At 39.5% G+C, this 23,382-nt stretch overlaps 1 protein-coding gene across 3 annotated transcripts; it reads right to left on the bottom strand.

The window, feature by feature from the left end:
- Positions 1-417: 417 nt before the first annotated feature.
- On the bottom strand, positions 418-16,078 carry pax8 (paired box 8). Of its 3 annotated transcripts, none has more exons than XM_023268319.3 (12): positions 15,637-16,078; positions 13,254-13,403; positions 10,477-10,642; positions 10,109-10,306; positions 9,822-9,898; positions 9,376-9,501; positions 5,597-5,772; positions 5,308-5,428; positions 4,895-5,149; positions 4,529-4,630; positions 3,324-3,413; positions 418-1,427 (listed from the first exon to the last, which is right to left on the bottom strand). In XM_023268319.3, the coding sequence occupies exons 2-12, from the start codon at positions 13,273-13,275 to the stop codon at positions 1,357-1,359; spliced, it is 1,404 nt and encodes a 467-aa protein (XP_023124087.2). In that variant the 5' UTR covers positions 13,276-13,403; positions 15,637-16,078; the 3' UTR covers positions 418-1,356. The 3 variants fall into 3 exon arrangements, with proteins under 3 accessions (XP_023124087.2, XP_023124088.2, XP_035803158.2); XM_023268320.3 differs by having other exon boundaries at positions 10,477-10,618; positions 15,637-16,075; XM_035947265.2 differs by lacking the exon at positions 4,895-5,149 and having other exon boundaries at positions 15,637-16,068.
- Positions 16,079-23,382: the final 7,304 nt, after the last annotated feature.

The raw sequence follows: 23,382 nt of genomic DNA, 5'->3' as shown, positions 1-23,382 counted from the left end.
ATCATCCTCGCGGCGTCCCTCCCGCGCGGTGGCACCAGGTGGGCCGCGGCACCGGCGAACCGTGGCCTCGTTAACGCGCCGCAATAATGAGGCCGCAAGAAAAGAAAAAAAAGGGAGGAAATAATTGCAAATAAAACTACATGATGCAGAAAATAAAAAAAGAAATTAAACAGATGCGCGCGTTTTCAGGATCATTGGGCTCGTCCTTTTAAAATGCTGAGAGTTGCAAAAAAAAACAACCCAAAAATAAATAAAATGCAACATTTCAAGTCACGCAGCAGGATGCAAGCGTATAATAATAATAATAATATTTTTTTATTCTAGTAAAAATGTTTAATATTAGACTTAAACGTACTTTACTGTAAAAAAAATCCCTAAAATGTTAATTTAAAACAAAAACACCAGTGAAAACATCCATAAATTTGTCATGCTTTAATTAAAAATAATTCTTTAGAAATTCATTATTTACATCTGCAATAATATTAATAACAGTATAAGAAAAAATAGTCACAGTTTTTACCAAACATCAGAACATCAGCATGACAGCAAACTAAATTTATTTTAAGCAAAAAAACAAATGTATTTCAAGCCTTGTTGGTTTTAGTAGCCAAATCACCATCCGTCATTCTCAGAGTAAAATTGCATCACTTCTCCCATAAGTAATTCATCATTTACAGTATGTACATATTGCTAGACAGATTCATTAATTGTCTTCGAGGGGCATTTTTGTCAAAATTGTGATTCAGTGTGTCGCCTTATTAGTCTATGCTCACTACAGGAAATCTGAATCTACAATGGAAACAAATCACAAACTCAATTTTGCAAGCAGACATAGATCAAGAATAGATTTGAGATGATAGGACAGGATTCACTTTTTCTTTTCTTTCTAACAAAAAAGAACATTGTAAACAAAGCAGGCATAGTTCAGTATAAAGAAGTTGCATATCCCTATTCACTGGATCAGTGGAGTCAAGTTGCAGATGTGCCAGAAGAAAAAAAAAAGAGTCTTTGGCCAAAACAGTGTTAAAAGAGATTTATACTGAAAAAATGCACCATGTGAGACGTCAGGCTGAGTCTCTGGAAACAGGCCCTGGAGAGTGTTAGCGATGTGTAAACGTGCACGAGTCACAGTTACCCTGGGGAACGGTGTCAGTAACGACAAATAAATAGAAGTAGGTGGGGTAGCCCATGAGAGTATGGAGTAAATAAACAAAAACACACACAATGCATCGCTGGTTTCAACAGCAGAGTCTCAAGTCCACATCCAGTTCTGACTTCATGCCTTGGTCCGTGTGTCAGCTGATGTTAAAGTTCTCCAGTGTTGGTGTGAAGGTCCATCAGCTCTGAGGAGGGGGACTAGAGGTGGTCGTAGGCGGCCGCAGACGGTGGTCCGGTGCGGGAGGCCGAGCTGTAGTAGTAGGGCGAGCCTGCGGGGGGAGACACAGATGGAGGCCGTCACAACTGGAAGGTGTTTGTGGAGGATCAGACTTTCTTGATCCATCTTATCTCAGGTTTGACGGCAGATGGTTGAGCGGAGAGTCTGAGCAGCTTGGGGCGTCTGAGCCCCCCACATGACTCTTAAGTAATGTTCAGAGGAATATGAGTGATGCAGGACTTTCCTTTTCAAACCAGGTGCTTAACAAACACCCAAAGAGGACTTCTATATCAAATATTCTAGCATGCATCTCTTCACTGCTACATCTCGAGTGAAGAGACAGTCATTTTCTTAAACTATGAGACACAAATCTGCAGTTTGTCTTAAATTTTCAGGTTGAAGATTGAACTGATTTGACCAGTTTTTGAAGCTTTCTCTTTGAGTGTCTTGTTTTCCATTTGTATGTTGCTTTGGACAAAAGTTAATGCAAACTGTATCAAGCGAGATCAGAAAGCCTTCATGTTTTCTGGAATAAATGTAATTTAAATTGAAGTATTTGATTATAAACTCAGTAAATCTGTCAATATTTTAGTATTTTTTAAAAAATGTGTCACATTTCTGTTGCTTTGTCTGCAACCATAAAAATATGTCTGCAGACTTACTGACACTTTTGTGGTGAAATACAGGTTAAACAATAGTTTAAAACAATAGTTTAATACTGCAGAAGTAAATTAAAGTATGTGATTGTAAACTCAGTAAATAAGTCACTTCTTTCTTTGTTTTAGCCTTTTTAAATCATTTGTCTCATTTTATATTGCTTTGTCTGCAACCAAAAATTTACGTCTGCAGACTTACTGACGCTTTTATGGTAAAACAAAGGTTAAACAATACATATAAATATATTAATATATTAGTACCATAAGGCAGAGTCCCTGAGGTGAATCCCAGTTATTAATGGGACAAATGGTTTCTATAGAGGATGCAAACTGCATTAGAAGACGTGTCACTGAGGTAGTCTTGATGTCAGAAAGCCTAAATATTATCTGGAAAAGTCTGCAAAAGTAATTTAAATTTAAGTATGTGATTGTAAACTCAGTAAATAAGTCCTTTCTTGCTTTATCTTAGCCCTGTTTTCTCATTTGAGATTGCTTTGTCTGCAGACTTACTGACACTTTAATGGTAAAATAAAGTTAAAACAATGCATGTAAATATATTAAACTAATAGGGAGCACAGTAGCTAAAGTTAATCCCAGTTATTAATTGTTTCTATGACGTGTTAATTTGCTCTGATCCTCTTATCCTTTATTTGTGTGTTGCTTCGGATAGAAAATGTAAACTGTATGAAATGAGTCATGTCAGAAAACTTTCATATTATCTGGAATAATCTAGAATTGTAATTTAATTATGTAGTTGTATGTGATTGTAAACTTAGTGAATTGGCTCCTTCTTTGTTTATTGAAGCCCTTTCTAATCATTTGTCTTCTTTTATATTATTCTTTCTGCACCCTACAGCCCATGGCATTTTCATGGTAAAATAAAGGTTAAACAATACATATAAATATATCAAAGTAAGAGACAGCACAGTAGCTAAAGTTGAACCCAGTTATTAATGGGACAAATGCTTTCTACAGAGGACGAAAACTGCATTAGAAGACGTGTGACTGAGGTAGTTTTCACTCCTCTGGCAGCAGTTCATTTAAATTCATGATGAAATGTTTGTGAATCATAAGGTCAGCAAAAGTCCTTCAAAAAAATCTCAGGAAACTTTTATGCTTTTTATATATTTTATTTTTTTAAGCATAAAGTTCTAAATAATTTGTCTTTTATTGTGAAGGTCACATTCATCATCTTAAATATTCAGAGGTGCATGAGCTCGCTGGCAGTAAACAAACAAGAGAAAAGCGCAGTTTGCAAACACTGTCATCACGGTCGGCGTGTTCTTACTCACCCAGTATGCTGGAGTTGGTGAACCTCCAGGCTTCGCTGTAGGAGGTGTAGGGCGAATGGGTGTAGGACTGACCCGAGTAGTCTGTACCTGCTGCAAAAAGACACACACACACACACACACACACACACACACACACACACACACACACACACACACACACACACACATACCAAAACATGTTACAGATGAAATGCACCACCACAACAAAGAAGAAGACATTTGAGAGCTCTGAGGAGTTGTTTGTCTGTGTGCCAGCGTCTGCTCGGCCTTAGCTCATAATTCACCAACAGTTAGTGCAGCCTGTAAACCATTAATCTGCGGTGCAGGTGGAGGGCTGAGGGTAAAATCCCTCGGCCCAGTGGTGCGTGCATACATCCAGCCCGGACGCCCTCTTTTTCCAGCCTCTGCCCTCTTAAATGCCCTCCTCCTCCTCTTCACGTCGTCCTACACTTCCTGCTTCAGCCTCTCTGGCACTCCTCTTTCTTTCTTTCTTTCTTTCTTTCTTTCTTTCTTCTCTTTTTTTAAACATTCCAATATCTAATTGGTAATTATGTTGGCTGGAATGAATCCCTGAGTTCCCCACCTCCTCCTCCTCCTCCTCCTCCACCTCCTCCACCCCCCCTCTTCCACTCAGTAATTGTGTATCAACGCTTCCTCACAGTGAGCCCACCAGAAAAATAATAAATCAGACCCTCTCATTTCGCGCTTCGGAGGGCAGACTTCAAATAAAAAAAGGCACATCACACACACACACTCTCTCCCTCTGTGGTCACATGCAGGCATCTTGACACACACAGTTTTCATGCACCACAAAGACCTCCTCCTCTCCACTCATATCCAGACTTTACACCCCCCTCCGCCCACACCCTGCGCCTCCCCTCCCCTCCCCGGGTCCCCTGGTTCCCATGGCGATGTGTGGTCAGAGGTGTCTGGGTGGGGGGTGTGGGCAGCAGGGCGGAACCCCCAGCCGGTTCCCCGTAGAACCCCCCGGGCCCATCATGCGCACCCACACACACACACACACACACACACACACACACACACACACACTCACAGTTCACCACCCTGGCAGGGCTACTCATTAACTCCGCCTGTCTCGCTGTTAATCTACAAGCCTCCATCACAGCCGCTCTTTCTTCTTTTTCCTTTCTACCTGCCTTTCATTTCCCTCCGATTTGTGTCTTTTTTTAATCCGAGGTTCTTACCTGCTACCATCCCTGTGATGGCAGAGGAGGAGTATCCGGTCTGTGCAGGGGAGGGGATGTGAGGTGGGTAGCCTGGCAGGGTGGAGCTCACCATGTCACGCCCTGAAAACACAGAAAAAACACACCTTTAGCATCAAGATGGAAGTAAAAGTTACCGCTTTGTATTTGTTAAAGCTAAACAGATTTAAACAGCATCATTCAGTGGTTCAGCTTCTTGGATGTGAATATCTGCTGTTCCGTCCACTAGTCAGACAAAACAAGATTTTTCGTGATTTTAATGAGCATTTTTTACTATTTTCAAACCAAAAAAGTAAAATGTTTTAATGTCATGATGGCGAATATGAATGAGATGGATGGCAGCATTACCTGAGATGATAGACTGACTGCTGAACTGCCCGTACACCGGTGCATGATGGGAGAATGAGTTGAAGGCATTGGGGAAATGGTTGGAGCTGCTGCTGCAGTTGCTGCTGCTGCCACCGGAGACAGAAATGGGTTTCTGCAGCGCCTGCAGCTCCACGAACGCCAGGTTGGGCACCGCCATGTTCGGGGAGGGGCTTGTGCTGGTCACTTCTGGGGACATTTCCTGTTTCAGACAGAGTGGCAGCGTCTGTAGGGGCTCTGTGGCGGGGCGAGTGCAGCGGGGTGGGTGAAGAAATGGAAACAAATGATGAGTAATGATGGAGAAAAGTGTGAAATGTCAAAAATAAACAAAGGATGAGCGGTGGTGGTGAGTGATGCACTGTTTAGAGGGCATCAGCTAACATTAGGAGACTCACCGGTCACCATGGTGTAACTCTGGTGTGCCGACAGATTCCTTCCAATGGCAGAGCTGGATGTTGACAGGCTGGTCTTGGCCTCTTCTAGGCTGCCATTGATGAGGGACAGCGGGTACAAAGTCTAGGGATGGAGAACAGGGATTAGCTACTGGCGAGGGTCAGCAAATGTGCATGTGTGCAAAAATAAAACAAAGGAAGAAGTTTTTTAATCTGTGGTTCCACATCATCATCACCATCTGTGTCCATTTTAGAGCTGTTTTAGAACACAAAGCTGATTTATCACTGCTACCTGTTCCGTCTTGCTGCCGGAGGCGGAGCTGAACGAGTCCGGTGGATAGTGGTGGCGATCAAACCCACAGTCCAGATGCTGCGTGGCTGCGGAGAAGTGATCCACTCTCATCTGTTTCCTGGGGACGCCTCCGCTGCCCTGAGAGTCCACGCTGAGCCGACAGCTCTCCTGATCACCTGAGAGAAACAAAAAATGAAGACGTGAAACTGCAAATCATTTTGTTTAAAATTCCTTCGATTGGATTCTGTTCTAGAAAACTTTGCTATTTCATTACTAAATGCAACAAAATAAATGATGTATGTCCTCAAAACGCATTGCTGCCCTTAGACCATATTGTTATTCCTCTGAACGGATTTGAACACTTGCTTGGTCTCTCTTGCACAGGTCTTAAAGGTGGATGTAAGCGATTCTAATCTGATACAGTTATGGCCAAATTTGGTGAAAATCTCCCCACAGTCTGTTAGCTGTTCGTTTACAGTGTGCGCTAAAAAAAAAGCCTAGTGTTCATACACAACCCTGGGTCTGTAAATGGGAAACAAACAAAGAAGCTTGGACTGACCAACACAACACTATTCCTGCAAATCTGGTGCACAGGACAGCTGACAACTAGGCGAAAGGTAATAGAAAAGGTTGCAGCCGGAGCAAAAGTAATGGTAAGTCTGGCCCATGCTAGCTAGCTAAATGCCAACAATTAGTCTACCGAATCAGAGACTCCATCTTTAAATAGTTGTACTGTGTGTGTCTCCTTTGGGTTGCATCCATCTGGTATTGAAATAGAGCTGCGCTGTACCACTGACGGGGACAATTCATTCATTGTTTAGTAAACTGAGTTATGTATAGTACTAGGCATGGTAGGAGTAATCTGCCACTTTTGGGTCAACTGGGTTTTTCTCATGTTTAAGTTACGTTAGGGAGGTAAGACTGTTATTCTTTTACCATTTTTTGTTTCAGTAGCCCAGTCTTGCTTGACAGATTAGTGGGGTTTTTGTTTGTTATTTTGGTTTTGCTCACTCTGAATTTAAGTTAAAACATTACCACTCCTTTGTTCTTTTGTTCAACCACAGCCTTTGTTCAGTACTTCTCAGTTACTGCAAATAAACACTTAAGTTCTTAGAGAAAAAGTGTTTTGTGGCTGCTTGGATGAGTGAAAGGTGGTACTTCATGTTCTGTTCGAGCACCCTTAGGCTGGACGTAACAATAGTTCTAGTTTTACTTATCTGATCAGCAGTTTTTTGGTGGCCAAAGGGGAGCTCTCCTTATATAGACTAGATGTGACTTCTGGCGTCCCTCAGGGCTGTGTTGTGGGCCCAGTTCTTTTTACATTTAGTAATAATATTAGAAATTAACACATCAGTTTCTATAACTAAAACAGTAGATAAACACATATATCTCTGCAAGTCTGAATGAATACAGTTTTATCAACAGTTTGATTGAAATCATCTTTGACACAAGTCATTCAATCAGAAAAAACAATGAGATTGCAGCTACCAGAGCAAAACCTGTTAGATAAAACTGTCCATCAGTGGAAAGCATTCACACTAAGCAGCAAAAAACAAGTCAAAGATCTCACAGTTACCTCTGACACAACTCTTACACTACCTCAGATCAAATCATATTTCAAAACAACTGGAGTTGCCCAAAGTGCTGTAACAATAAAATGGCAACAATAAAATATGTTTTATTTTTATTTATATATATATATATATATATATATATATATATATATATATATATATATATATATATATATATATATATATATATATATATATATATATATATATATATATATATATATATAATTTTGTTTAACAAATTGATTGACTAAAAATCAAGGATAACAACTTGTGGGATAAGTTTATAATGTAAGATAAATATTAAGACCACTAACAGCAACCAAAAGCCACTGGAAACATTTACCGTAATTTCCGGACTATAAGCCGCTACTTTTTTCTCACGCTTTGAACCCTGCGGCTTATACAACGATGCGGCTAATGTATAGATTTTTACGTGCGAGCTTCATGCCATAAATACATTTAGCCTCGTCACATCAGACCAATAAAATTACCGAACAGGTAACAGTGGACCAATGAAACTGTTCGAATTAAATCAAACACACACTAAATTCTTCAAATCAGTCATTTTGCGCTTCATGCACACACCCTCATCATGGAAAACACACAAAGAAATGCATATGATGCAGCTGTTGCAGGCCGAGTCTGCTCTCCTTTACCCTCGGCAGGTTGCGGTGTGTGTGTGTGTGAGTGTGACGTGAGGAGGAGCGCTGCAGCGGTGTGTTTGTTGCAGAGATGAGTGTGGAAGCGGAGGCATAGTGAGATGCACCATAATGATACAGCCAGTTATACAGGACAAGAGTGGGAAGCTAGTGCACGTGGACAGTTGCTGCTGGTTCAATGAAGTGCCTCATTCTCCCCCTGCAAAGTTTGTCCGGACTTATATCTGGCGGTTACCATTAACGAGCCCTGCTCAGCTAAGCGGGCTAGCGCTACCCGAGGCTGCCCAACCGCTAAGCTAAGCGGGCTAGCGCTACCCGAGGCTGCCCAACCGCAAAGCTAAGCGGGCTAGTGCTACCCGAGGCTGCCCAACCGCTAAGCTAAGCGGGCTAGCGCTACCCGAGGCTGCCCAACCGCTAAGCTAAGCAGGCTAGCGCTACCCGAGGCTGCCCAACCGCTAAGCGGGCTAGCGCTACCCGAGGCTGCCCAACCGCTAAGCTAAGCAGGCTAGCGCTACCCGAGGCTGCCCAACCGCTAAGCTAAGCGGGCTAGCACGACCCGAGGCTGCCCAACCGCGGTTCGGCGGCCGGCAGAATCGGGTCGGAAACACAGTTTTTAAGTTAAAGGCAACCGATCTGCCTGTCGAAGAAGGAAATAGAGCGTAAACTCGATATCAATGAATCAATGGTGAGACGTTGGAGTCGGCCGCGTGAACTGACAATGCGTTTTACTGCGATGTTACAGGCACTGTTCGGAAAAAGCATACTTTAATTAAAAGTAAAAAAAAAATCATTCTGTGTAAATATCTCATGTTACAACGTGGACACCTGCGGCTTATAGTCAGGTGCGGCTTGTATATGTACAATTTTTTTTTTCTTTTTTAATTTAGTGGGTGAGGCTTATATTCCGGTGCGCTCAATAGTCCGGAAATTACGGTACATCCTGAGTTTTTTCCTAATAGTGTCAAGGAGGATGAACATTTGAGTCTGAAGCTTTGGAGCTGCTATCACAAAGGCACTATTTTCCTTAAACATCATCAACTTCCATCGTGGAAAAGATGTTCTGAGGCTTGAAGAGGCTGGTAGGTGGAAAAGTTCTGAAATATATCCTTGTATCTACCAATACATGGCTTCAAGAATAAATGAATTAACCCTGAAATGAAATAGTAACATTTATGTTTAATATTGGACAAGTGTCATTGCAAATATAATGTTTTAAAAAACGCCCTTTAAAGGACAAATCAAGTATTTCTCTTGGTTTGTTATCTCAAAGGGAACAATAAAGGTCAAATAAGTTATCAAACAAAGCAACTTGCAGAGTAAAAGCTACACTTTATATTTTACAGACACAATGTTTTGAATGTCAAGGTATTCATGCAGCACATTTTGGGAGAAAATTTGTATATTGCTCCAGAACTAAAAGGAAAATTTGATTTCCATCACATTTCTGGTGCCATAGTCACTACTTTTGATCTTTCACACTAACAGACATCTAATATATTTGCTTCTAAATTGTGGTGTGTTGTGTATTTGATGGAACTCTTACTGTCATCATGGCTCCTCTTGCCCTCGGCGTTGGGTTGTGGGATTCCCAGCAGGCCGCTGATGGAGTAGGTGGAGCCCAGAGAGTCGGACTGTGGCGACTCTGGAGGAGTGACTGCCGAACTGGGGACTAAGAGGAAAAGACAGACAGATTTGAGACAGAGAGCGGAAACGATGCTGAACACCTCAGTGGCCTTTGTTCCCACAAAGGTCAGGAGCTTAATCCTGGAGAACAATGAGCGGACTCTGTCATTAACCTTAATCCTTTAGCATCCCATGATAATGCTGGGAGATATCGACTATGATGCAGATAGATAGATAGATAGATAGATAGATACTTTATTAATCCTGAGGGAAATTCAAATGTTCAGCAGCTTACATAGAACAACATAAACAACAAAAACACAGGACAGGCGGGTTGTGTATGTATTTGTAAATGTACAGACTTACTCAGTGTTTGTCCTGGACTCAGGCCTTTTCCATCCAGAGGGAGATTAAATGGCTGCTGAACCTTCGTCCGAATTATTCTAAAGCAAAAACAGTGCCATCTTTAAATGGTTTTGAGAAGATATAAGCCAATAAACGGTAACTTAATAAAATAAACCATGTTTAAAAGAAAGAAGCTGATTTTATCACCCCACTAACACATCCAGGAGGCACATAGCTGCTCAGGCACCAGAGCCACAGCGGCACATTTGTACCGCTAACATGATTCCATTCATAATTCAGTTTGTCACCTGTTAATGGAGCTCACGCTGGGCACCGTGTCGCTGTCACACACTCCCTCCGCCAGCAGCCGGTCTCTGATCTCCCAGGCAAACATGGTGGGATTCTGCCTCTTGTACTCTGCGATCTTGTCGACGACCTTCGGGGTGGCCACCTTGGGCTTGGAGCCACCGATCACCCCAGGCTTGATGCTGCCAGTCTCGTAGTAGCTGCAAGAAAAGGATGATCGTGTGAGCCAAAAATGAGCACTCTTTCAGTCATTATTTCATTCTTGGCTGTCAGACAAACGTGTCCTCAGTAAGTAAACAGATTCTCAGAGGCCAAAAGAACACGAAGAGGCCGGTTAGCAGTAACAGGAGGTTGACTGAGGTGAACTTACCGTCCCAGGATCTTGCTGACGCAGCCGTGGCTGACTCGGAGCTGCCGGGAAATGTCGCAAGGCCGGACCCCCTGGTGAGCCATGTCCACGATGCGTTGCCGGATCACCTCCGGAAGTGGGCGGCCATTAACAAACATTCCACCTAGTTGGTTAAGACCCCCATGACCTGGGGGAGGAGGGGGGATGAACACTTATAAATGTCAAGGAACCTGAAGCCTGAGACTTCTAAAGGCACACCTGGACACACACATGTTGGCAGCACTACATTTGAAACCCGTTCACATGGTCAACAATAAATACTAAATTTCTTGCTAATGTATAAATTACACACACAAACACACTACACATTTATACCAGAACGAAATTAATGTCTACATAAAATCCAAGTTCATGTCCAGTATTTGACACTGCAAGAAAAGGTTTTCAGTGTGGCATTGTAGACATTTTGCTGGGCTGACAGCAAAATATTTAAAGTATACACAGTAAATGTATTAAATTTTCCTCCTCTAACAGTAACAAAATTATTTGCAATTGTTCTCACAAATTCTTTAACAGACTGAGTGTCAGATGTGTCTTTATCAACAGCAGCTGTGGCAGCATTGTCAATAGTGGAATGAAGTTTTACTTTAAAAGCATTCAGAAAACAGCAGAGAAGAGAAAGGCAGTAAATTATTAAGACAAATAAGATACTGATTTGTTTTCATTAAAAAAAAAAACAGCAGCATAAACATGGATCTAGCCAAAGTTTTCATACATTTCATACTCTGGTATCTTCAATTTGGTTGAAAACCGTTCAAAGAATTCAAGTTTTTCATTTAAAAAAAAAGTATTATATGAAGCAAACTGTTGGATGTAAAATCACAGCAACAAACACAAAATTTAAAACTATGTTGTTTTTTTTTAATATCTAACATTTCTTCCAAACAGCAAAATCAATTTCTTTAAAACTACTGATTATTCTTACAGCTCATTATAAAAAACACTTGCAGGCTTATTCTTATAATTCTCATTTATATGCCTCAAAATTGTACAAGAGTTCAGATTTTATTTTAGGAACATTTCAGACATTGGAGTAAAATGTATTATTTAACAAAATATGTAATGTATACATTTAAAACAGTCAAGCTCATGTGAAATTTTATTATTTAAAAAAAGATTGAATCTCAACTAATATTTAGCAAAATCCTTTTTATGAGTATTCCTATTTATCTTTTTGTTTTGTGAAGCAGAATAAGGTTAAATATCTCTATTATTATTGTATTGCATTAATATTATATCACCTCATGTCTTTGTATTTATGTATGTGTCACCTTATAGAATATGATTTTTTTCCTACATTTTTTCACTTTTTAACGCACATTTTATTAAATGTGTGGTGAAAATGTTATAAAATCCCCAAATAACTGCAAAAACAGAATCGTGTTTGATCGTCATAAATGTCAAACATGCAGTAATAAAGGATCCACAGATCTGTTCAAGCTGCTCCTTCAAAAGAACAACCAGCAAAGCCACATAAACGCTTTTTTTCCCGGTAAACAGCGACAGACAAAGCGTCCCTGCAGCCGCCACCATCCTCTCTATAGGCTCCACGGTGGTGACTCTGCAAGAACACCATTGCTTTTAATTTAACCCATTGAGCCACTCATTTCTCTCTCAGCCTTTTCCCAGCTTTCATTTCCACATCAAACAGGGGCCTGGACGAGGCAGAATGGGGGAAGCAAAGGAGGAGGGGGGAGAGGCGAGGGGAGGCAGAGGGGGGAGGCAAGGGAAGGGGAGGATGGCAGCCTCTATTAACGCTGCCAGCGGAGTGTGGAAAAAAATCTCCCCGCCAAGCTTCATCAACCTGCAGGATATTAAAGCGGAGCAGCCCCCGGTGGGGAAGGAGCGCGCAGCGTGTACGCGCACGGACACGGCGCGCACACAGGAAAACAAAGTAAGAATTCATTGCGACAAACTTTTTTGTTGTTTTTTTCATAGCTAGATAGATAGATAGATATTTCAAAGTAAAATTCTACGTTTCACAATTAATATTTGGTTGAATTTGCCTGATCAACAAAAACAACAAAAAAAAACAACAATCAAGCAAAAAATTTCACTTGTCCAAAGCCACATTTATTCATAAATATGTGCAAACTATGCACAAAAACATGTGTTTTTGGTAAATTTAACTATCATGGAGCTCAAATAAAGACTCAGAATAGGCTCTGACCCAATATAGTAACACTTCAGTCCACCTTAAAGACATATACAAATATTTATTAAATATTTTATGCAGTAGGAGTTATGTAATATGTGACATTTTCCCCATTGGGCCTTCCATATTGAGCTTGGGTCATCTGTACCCTTTGACCCCTTGCCTGTGCCCGTGACATATTATAATGTAGCTGTAAGCAACAGTAAGGTTTAAGGTCATGTTTACGTGTTCGATCACGTCCACAGAAACATCTTCTGTATGGGTATGTTTTCTAATATTACCATTATCTGTTTATCCAGCAGAATACATAGTAACTTTATTCATGCCCATGGGGGAATTCAAGATATCCATTTCACAGTGTATGAATACACTGTGATAAGTTATTGGATGTTTTTGTTCAATGTTTTTAATTTTTTCTCCCTAAACTTCAAGCTTCAAAATGGAAAAACAAAGTGGCAAAGTACATCTTCACAAATTCACTTGTCTTAGTAGAGATTTTTGCTCTTAATGCCAGCAAATGTGAATTCTGCTCAGATAGACTGCTCAGTGTGAACAGCAGGCCAGCTTGCGTTTGTGTATTTACCTCTTCCAGTGTTACTGGACATATCCCTGAGTTTCTGGTCTTCGCTCCACCAGCTGAACGTGACGCTCTCCTCCACGCTGTCCCGGTTAAAATGCTGTCACTCCGCGTCCTCTCTGGTCTTTCATGAGTGTTCTCCCGAGTGATCACAGGCTGCAGGACAGCAGGGGTTTATTAAACTGCCTGTTTGTCAGATGTGATGCCTCAGACAGAACAAACGCTCAGCTGGTTTTCTCCCGGTGTCTTCATGACATCCCACTTGCGGCTAAAACACTGTGTGTCACTGGTGACCACTTGTACCTGTCTGTGTTTGTTTCTCTTTATTAATGAGACCAGCAGAAGACAGCGAGGCCTGCACATGTCTGCAATAAACTATCTTTTTTGGAAAACATTAAAGATTTTCCTCCCCTTCAGCCATCTCAGATGACTGCTCCCATTAAACATAAAATTTCCCTTCATTAAGCGCTTTGTAATTAGGATTGACTGCTCTCATTAATCTCATTTTAATGACTGAAGCCAGTAAATCTGTTTTATTTTGGGTTCTGAAGCACAAAATCAAGCAGCATCATTATTTAAAGTGGCTTTAGTTAGTGGAAAAAAATGAAGGGGTCATACTTGGAGTAAAAGTTGAAGTATCGCTCTTTAGGATTCTGTTTTTTTATTACTATTTTTAACAAAATGACTATTAAATGGAGCCTGAAATTAACCTGAGTTAAATAGAATTGGCACAATCACTACAAGACAGGTGAATAGAAATGAAAAAAAAAGACTTTTCTTAAAGATTTGGCTGTTTTAGCTTCACCAAAGTGCTGATAAATATGAAAACAGAAACAACTGATGGAGTTAAGAGATAAGACAAATGATAATGATGCTAACTCTTAACTAAAAGATGCTAAATGTGCTGTAGATGTGGTGGCTGGCGGTTGTTATTGGCCATATGTAAGCCTTGTTTACAGGCTCCATCTGCTCAACTGCACTTCTCCACTCTGCTGAGGACTTTCAGCAACAAACAAAAAAAAAGTGTGGTAATTTATGTAAAATAAGACAGAGGCAGCACCTCAATTAATGCAAGGACTGTGAGATAAAACTGCTGGGAATTTCATATTAATTGTGGCCATTATATGATGCATGGCTTTAAAGTGCATCACACAGGAGACAGGCAGGGACGGATTAAAAGCTGTTAAAGCTGCTGCTAAATTCACAGTAATTTTCCTCTGTTCTGTTCAAAAAAGTTCTCATGTGCTGCCGGGTGGCACCTTAAAATTAACCAAATAATTAGCAGCCTGTCACATCATTTAATGAAAGCGACAAGACATTCTGACAGGCTGCAGGATTTGGTTTGATCCTATTTTTTGCTTGCAGCTAATAGCTTTTTACAGTGTCAGTATTAGAAATAAAACCTGCTGTGCTTTGCCAGATTTAATTAGATTCAGTATTTTAATGCTTGTGTGGGGAAAATTCAGTGGGGACCTTTAATTTAAGGAGGTATTTATTGAAAAACTTATTGTTGCTTAAAATTTGTTGGTGGAAATTCTATTCCATTTTCATTTGTTCTCAATTTACAAAATCTGGCACACTGTAGACATTTAAGAGGCCTTTAAACCATTTTAATTCGCCACAATTTCCAAAATAAAAGCAGGTGGTGACAATAATTTTTCACATTAAAATAAAAATTGACTGCACTGTTACAAAAATGACGTTTTATTTAATTTACTTCAGGTCTATTTTTTACTTTTATGACACAAATAAAAAAAACAAGAGACTAACAAAGTAGGTTAAAGGTAAATGTGTGGTTAATTAAGCTATGTAATTAATTTCATTTCTGTTCTATTTGCTGTTATTCGTCATTCATTATAAAAATAACTATTGATGGTTTTCAGGGGAATTTTTCACACATATTTCAGGGAGAATTATATAGCAAATTTTGCTGAATTTCTAGAGTTTAAATAGAGCAGATAAAATTAAATAAAGAATGTAGTTCACCAAAACTACGAGTTGCATTCTTATACTGGACTTTGGCACTGTTGTTCCATTTTGAAAATTTTAACAAAGGACATTTTTAAATATATATATATATACATGTTATATTCTCTACGTGTCAATACACTCCTAAAAATTGTATCACAATTTGTCATACTTCTGCGCAACAGTCTAAAAGGTGAAACTGGAATTTGTCTGTCCTTCAAAATAAAATTATCTTTTACGCTTTCTGCTCACCTAATTACATTTTATTTATTAATCAAGCCCTATTTATCACAGTTTTTCCACCGAAACCGAAAACTATGGAGCCCTCTGGATAATTTAAGTCTTCTGTGTCAGTCATTGCGGTTCACTACATGGTGCGCATCGCGTTACGCACCGAGACCAGTTCAGGTGCAGATCTTACCTTTCCACGATGGAGCTCGAAATAAAAACGTCCCTTCGGCAGATATTATCCACAGTGATGGTTTACTCTCGTACGGTGTGTGTCCGGGCTGCGCTCGGAGGAGGCAGGACTGGCTGTTGTGTTGTGTTGTGTTGTGTGTGCGCAGCCAACACTGAGCCAGGCTTTATCCAACCGGGGCTGCGCACAGGACCGAGCCGGGCAGCTATTGGAGGAGCAGCAGGGAGGAGGCGGGGTTTTATGAGGGGAAGAAAAAAGAGAAAAGTAACCCCTCAAAGGAAAAAAAAAAAAGGAAAAAAAAAGCCAGGATGACCGAGGCTGTGTTTTGATGGCATTACACCCACTGAGCGACTGTACGGAAACACTTGTCAAGGAGACGGCTTGTTTCCATTCACCTCCAGCGACGCTTTGATTAGACTTTGTACAGGCATGTGGCGCCGCTTCCCACTTCCACACGCAATTTAGCGCCTGATTTGCTGCGATGCCGCACATAGTTTCTCACCTGACAGGTAAAGTGCACCTGAGTGAGGAAGACATTTTAGATCATTTGGCACCGAATGTGAATCATTGACAAAAAAAAAAACAAACAAAAAACAACAACAATAAAAAATGCTCTAAACTGTTTTTTTTTTTTTTTTTAACAGAACACCCAGGGAACATTTTTCTGCAAATAAAGTTTTTAAAAAAGAAGATTTGACAAAGTATTGACACCCGATAGACTGATGTGATTGTATAAGGATAAGGATAAGGATATATGTGTTTCCCCTTGTGGGACTAATAAAGGATATTCTATTCTATTCTATTCTATTCTATTCTATAAAATGCCCTGTTTTGTGCTCAGATAAGTCAAAACATCTGTTGTCAGGAATTAAATAAGGTCTGATGACCTTTTATTTTGGCATGAACTTGCACTTTTGTGTGCTCTGGAGAGGCATATGCTATTTTTTTGGCACTGAGCCTTTAAAATAATAGAAAATTGGTTCCTTTTTATAGCTCATGCTGCTCTTTTCTTTAAATGAGATTAAAACTACATAAAAGGTGGACCTTCTTGCCTCTACTATTCAGATAAATGTCATAGAATAAAACAAAAACTAACACCTTTAACATGCAAACAGTGGGATACGTTTAAAAAAGTGAAACTCAGCTGATTTAGTGAGACTTAAATAGTGTTTTTCTTCTTGTGGATGCTGTAATGCTGCACGTGTGTTAATGTGACTGCATTAGAGCTGATGTCTGTGCATGCAGAGCTCTTGGATGGATTAAAACGACTTGAAGCTCCTTAAAAATTTCCCTCTGCACCCTCTGCGTGGAACAGGCCTCCCACCAGGGAGTCAGCATCCTGGTGGGTTTAAAACGCTGTTAATGTTGTTCTCACAGGCCTGTAAAACAAACACGACACCTCAGATGACAGTCACGCAGGGCACCGTGTCGTCTGCATCCTATAAAGTCAGGTTTATTCCGCCATATGGAGTTTGGAGACGTGGATCTGCTTCTCAGGAGAGCAGATTTTAATAGATTCCTCTGCGCTCTGCAGGTCACATCTGCGAGAATTAATAAAGAAGAGAAGAGAGGAAACTGCAGCTCTGATCTGCTCAGCTTGTGATTGAAGTCTTTCATTCCTCGTCTCCTTCAGTGTTAGAACAACTGTTTTAATAATAAATAGAACTGTCGAGAGATTAAAGGCTGGAAACAGAGACAGTCCTCAGCAAAGTGACCAAACGACCAACGCCTGAAGGGAAGAAGTGGCACAAGAAAGACAGAGAGGTTACCGAGAGTTTAACAAGGGATTAAAAGTCTCAGATTTTTATCTATCGCGATGATACTGCGAATTAAAATAGCGCGTAATTACACGGGTCCAACTCGCCAAAGGCCAAAATTCACGAACGCCCCTAAATCCGGACTGTCAGGACGCACAGAGGACCAGTGTTAAGAAAAGATGCCACAAGTTTCAGGTTAACCTTAAACAGTTTTAAATCATCATTTAGGCATTTTAGGACACCAAAAAGTTGTTACATTTTCACTACTATTGACTCTGACAGAAGTAAAATGTTAAATATAATCTAGACTCTGCCGTTTGGACAAATGGAACTGTCAAAGAGAAATAAAAAACGCAAAGACAGAAAAATATATATTTTCCTTGAAACTATGAATGTGCTTGATATTATAGAAACATAGATCCACATTTTCATACAAAAAAGGGTTTAAAAAAGTATTGATAGACACACCTATGGCAAATTTTTGAGACTAAATTGGTTTAAAAATTCTACGAGGTTACCAACAGGTCACTGTAAAATTTTCTTTACGTGTCTATTATTATATATTTGGGATGCAACTTGGAAAATAAACTGGCATAAATTCAATTTGCACACAAGCTGGCACATTATATTTTAAATTTTGATGCAGAATAGGGTTTGTGATTCCAAACATCAAACCTCATGTCAGTCAGAATTTACACTCTTTGGTTAAACGGTGTCTCATAAAGACTCATTAAACGGATTTAGGTAAACTTTCTTTCCTTGAGTCGTTCAGGTTTCTTCCAGATCATGTCTTTTTTCCCTCCTAATGTAGAGATGAACTCTATAGGTGTAATTTAGAAGCATTTACACCCATTAAAGCCTGAAAATGTAATAAAAAATGCCAATTAATTTTAGTGGAACAAACTTTACTCCTTGGATATAAATAAATCTATTAGGTGAGTTAAACGTTTAAAGTAAGAAGTATGGCCACTCAGTAAAAAACTCATGTGTATTCCTATTTTTTCTCCAGGTGTGTCCTGTTTATCTCCGGATTTACTTCCCCGAGCAAAGTTTGTGTCTCCGCAAAAAACTGAAAAAAAGCAGGTGACCTGCGGCGACAGGTGGCAACAAGAGCTGAGGGTAAAGGGTCAGAAGAGACATTTCCGACTCCACAGATAAGAATTCATGCAGAACTATTTTCCTGTTTGGAGTGTTTGGTTTCTGTGTGAGTTTTCCAGAAATAAAATCCAGGGATTTCAGGTCACATGTCGTAAATCAGGTACATTTTGAACTCTTCTGTCTGTCTTATAAATGGTGTTGATATTATGGCTAAACTTTAGATAAATGTTACAATAAAACACTACAGGCGCAGTTAAATCTACATCTCAAACAGGTAAAAGGTGTTTATAAGACGTGTTTTGCTCTATTGGAGGAATGCCACAGTGGTGCGTTTTCAAAAATAAATTAAAAAACCCTTCAGAAATATAAGAACATTTGGATTTTCATATATATTTTACCTATTTCAGCCCAGTCTGTCTCACCTCACTCACATCTGCGTCTCGCATTGCGCGCTCTCGCAGCGATGTATCGCCTCCTGTGCGCGCTCCCGTTAAGATAAATGCTTCCCGGGGAAAAGCATCCACTTAATGACAACTTTTATAAATCTAGCAGGGCTGCTGCATGTCTCTTTGTGGTCAGCGAGTCGAGATGAGCCATATAATTAGGTCATAATAGCTGCAGAACCACCTCAGTATTGATGATCCCATTAGGGGAATGATTTCCACAGAGCACAAGTGCTGAAACGTAGATTTTCCACGCTGATCTTGGCTAAGAGGATTTCCCACACTGATATTCACTTGGAAAATAATTCTATTTTTTACGTTAAACTATGAAGTATTGTTTATTAACACAAATTCATCCTTTTTTGTGGTTTGTTTCTGTCTTGTGTGTTAAATTCTGATCTGTTGAGCTTTTCTGAGGTCCTCAGGTGTTTCAGGATCATCTTATAAGAGACAGCTAACTTTATATGAGGAGTTCTGTTTTACAGTTTTGAATTGGGAGCTCACACTGCACTGTAAAAAGTAATCTGTAAAAAAATGGCACAATATTGTAATGTTCAAGAACTGTAAAAAAACAGTGCAAACATCTGTAAAATAATTAGCTGTACTTAAATACAGTAAAACAGTGTAATTCCATATTGTAAAAGAATTATTTTCTGAAAATAAAGATTTTTTTGGACATCATTTATAGTTTTTATTCCGTTTCTTCTTCTCTACAGTTAACATATAGATGAATAATTTTCTGTAATTTTACTGAGAAAAATCTGAAAAATAATATTTAAAAATTAACGGTTATTTTCAGTCAGTAATATATATAATTTTTCTTTCAAATAATAGCAAATATCTATTATATAACTATATATTTTTGTCTGATTTCAGTCCAGTAAACAAAAAGAAAAATGTTAAATTATAAAGTAGAACATTTTAAAATTATTTGGGTTTTTTTACAGTTAGTCTGTCAATTAATAAATTGTTCTATAACTGTAATAATTATCTGTAATTTAACAACCAAGGAAATCTGTAAAAAAAAAATTAAAGATGGAAAAAAATATATTTTTCATTTCCACCCCTTAATATACATAATTGTCCTTTTACAAAGCGGTTTGTAAAATACTTTTGTTGATCTAAATACAAGAAATTTTGTGTACTTTTACAGAGAAATGTTGTAAAAGAATTAATTACCATTCATAAAAACAGGTTTTTGATGTGGACATAAGTTGCAGTTTTGGTCGATTTTTCAGTCTTACATGTAAAATAATACTTTTTTCTCTGATTTTACTAAATATTCTCTGCAATTTAACAAAACAGGGTAAATCTGAGAGTAAAAATAAATATTTATAATTTTTGATTGGTAATTTTCACATCTTTCCTTCAATTATTGCCAAATATCTGCTAATATAATGATATTTTTGTTGATCTAAACACAAGAAATGTAGTGTAATTACAGAGAAATGTTGTGAAAGAATGAATTACCATTTATTAAACAGATTTTTGATTTAGACATAAGTTGCAGTTTTGGCTGAATTTTCAGTCTTACGGTTAACGTAAAATAAATAAATATTTTCTCTGATTTAACAAAACAGGGTCAATCTGAGAATCATTTTCGATTGGTAATATTCACATATTTCCTCCAATTATTGCCAAATATCTGTAAAATAATGATATTTTTGGTGATTTAAATACAATCAAAGAAAGGTAGGTTTAAAAAAAGCACAGGGAAAATCTGTAAAAGTCAATTGTTTTTTTAAAAAGAACATTGTACAGTGTGTCAATATGTTTCGAGTCTTTCTTCTTTGCTGTTCCAGTCATGATGCATGTGTCGCTGGCAGCTTCCAGCCTCCTCCTCCCCTCATCCTCCCGATACCTCCCCTCTCTCTCTCTGCAGCAGCCTCCACCATCTGCTCTTTCTCCCCTCCATTCGCTCCCCTCATCTTTTTCTCCTCATCTTCCTGTGTTTTGTGCACCGTCCGCCCTCCCCTCCAGCTTTGTCCGTCTTAGTCCGGCCCCGTCCATTGTTCCCCCTGTGCCCCCCATTTCCGCTTTGGTGTTACCCTCTGACCTCGCTCCCTGCTCCCCCGCCACCCCTTCAATCCTGCCTCACCCCCTCCCCAAGCCGGGACCCCCAGATCTTCTTGTTCTTCTCTTGACTGCTTCCCCTTTAAGTTTCTTTTGGAGGTGCTAATAACTGTTGCCAGCAAGCGCCACACAAAATCCCAGCATGATTGCTATTGTGAGGCCTACAATGGCATACAGGCAGTAATAGCCATTAGCAACAGAGGGCCGCATAATGTTTAGCCGTGTTTAGCCCACATGCAACTTGGACCGGTGGTCAGCTGTGAACCTTTTTCAAGATTTTTTTATTCCCTCACACTCTGCCCTCATCATACTGCCTCTTCCTCTCTGTATTTTGGAATTAATTTCCATTCAAACAATATAAAACTGGAGGAAATCCTCAAAATGTGCACTTATTACCTTAATGATTTACATGAATGAGCTCAGTGTGGCTGATACAGGCCACAAGCACGCACACACACACACACACACACACACACACACACACACACACACACACACGCGCACGCGCGCGCACACACACACACACACACTCACACACACACACATACACACACATACACACGCACACACACACCCGTCGACACACACTAGTAATTGCAGGAGACTTTGATCAGAGCGACTGGTGGACCTTGTCTTCATGCCTGTCAGTCAGAAGCGATCACCGTGGAGACGCGGGCATCACAAAGTTGGCAATTGGTTGCAATGTTTTTGGAAGGGATGTGGAGCTGAATGTCCTCATGGGAACTCAGGTGCTCCTCTTACAAGCAGAGAGACGCACCACAGAGTTAATCACATGGAAAGTAAAAAAGCCTCATTATCCTCGGAGCAGTATGAAGCTATAATGCAGAAAATATCTAAGCGGATGTCAGCAAGAAAACCAAAATAGTTTGTGCCGTCTTCTGGATTAGCGTCGTATTACTCCGTGCGTCTAATGAACTTGCTAAAGAGGCTCAGAAACAAGAACTCGGCGTGTTAGGGCCAGTTAATAGAGGACAGTTTATGTAGAAGTGTCTCAGCAAAAAGCTCAACATTTCTTACCACAACTAGCCCTTCTGTCAGCTGAACTTGGAATGTCTGCCTTTCTGTTAGTGAGTGAGAACTCTGAGCAGGGTTTGAGGATTATTCAGAGCATTCTGAGAAACATTTGTTGGAAAGAAGTTTAAATTTTTCTTTGTTGCCACAATGAATTTCTGTTCACTACTTGTGTTTTGAGGCTGCAGCAGTAATCCAACACCTGTTGTTTGGTCCACAACTTTGGTACAGACTGAAATGTCTCGGCAGCTACAGGATGGATTGAAATGAAGTGGGTCACTATATAATTGCGGGACTTTTTGTAACATAGTTGACAGGTATCATAGTTGACATTTTTGCTTTTTTCAGGCCTAAAATCAACATGGCTGTCTATAACCAAACACAACATGGCATTTTTACAGAAAGATTCTTCTAAATATTATATACACAGTTGAGTAAAATTGAAATTGAAAGTTATTTATAAAGATATTGTAGTAAACCTGTTGACATGCGATAATTCCACACTTGACTCACACACTACTTTATATTAAATAACTCAGAAAGCCTTGGAGTCTGGCCAGTCTTTTCTTCAGGAGGAAATGACATCATGTGGAGCAGGTCATGTGATCTGGAATTAACACACTTCCTTGAGAGGTGTTTTTGTAACGGGTAACTTAGCTGAAAGTGATTTCTTGATACAATTTGTTATTTTCCGTATAAAATTTGATATATTGCCAAAAAAGAAATATCTGTCATGATTTTCTCAACTTAAAAAGAACACAATCAAAATAATTTTTGAATGAGCTCATTTTATTATTATCTAGCTAATTAGAACAGGGTTGTTATTAAATTTGGACGGTTATTTAGTTGGCATTTTAGTGATATCCAGTCATTTTTTATTAATAAGCGATTGTTTCCATAATAAATAATTATGGAATTTGCAAAGACATGATCATAATGAACATTTTAGTGCAGTTTGGTGAACTGGTATGCTCAGGTTGCAGTGAGCAACGGAGGGATGGTGGGAAATGGAAGTGGGGAGCCATGGATTCTACTGGAAACAATGGTGTAGAGTTACATCTAAGCCATTTTAAGGGGTAGGAGGGAACATTTGCATGACAAAAACACCTAAAAATGTATATTAGAGATGAGTAACTTGCAAATGTAATAGTATTCCCATCAGTCTCACCTGTATTTTGTGCTAATGGCATCATGCTATCAAGCTAAACTAAGATTTTAAAAACCTGCAGTTCTCACTTTAGCACGTTAGTGCGTTGCCTTTAGCATTTAGCATAAAGCAATACTGTGCAGATGCAGAGCCCCACAGAGCTGCTACCTTGAAATGGCCAATTAACACATTTATTTCT

Source organism: Amphiprion ocellaris, chromosome 17 (assembly GCF_022539595.1).
Source record: "Amphiprion ocellaris isolate individual 3 ecotype Okinawa chromosome 17, ASM2253959v1, whole genome shotgun sequence".
In the NCBI taxonomy this organism is placed as follows: Eukaryota; Metazoa; Chordata; class Actinopteri; family Pomacentridae; genus Amphiprion; species Amphiprion ocellaris.
Note: the sequence above shows the minus strand (reverse complement) of the source record. Positions and strands in the feature narration are given on the sequence as shown.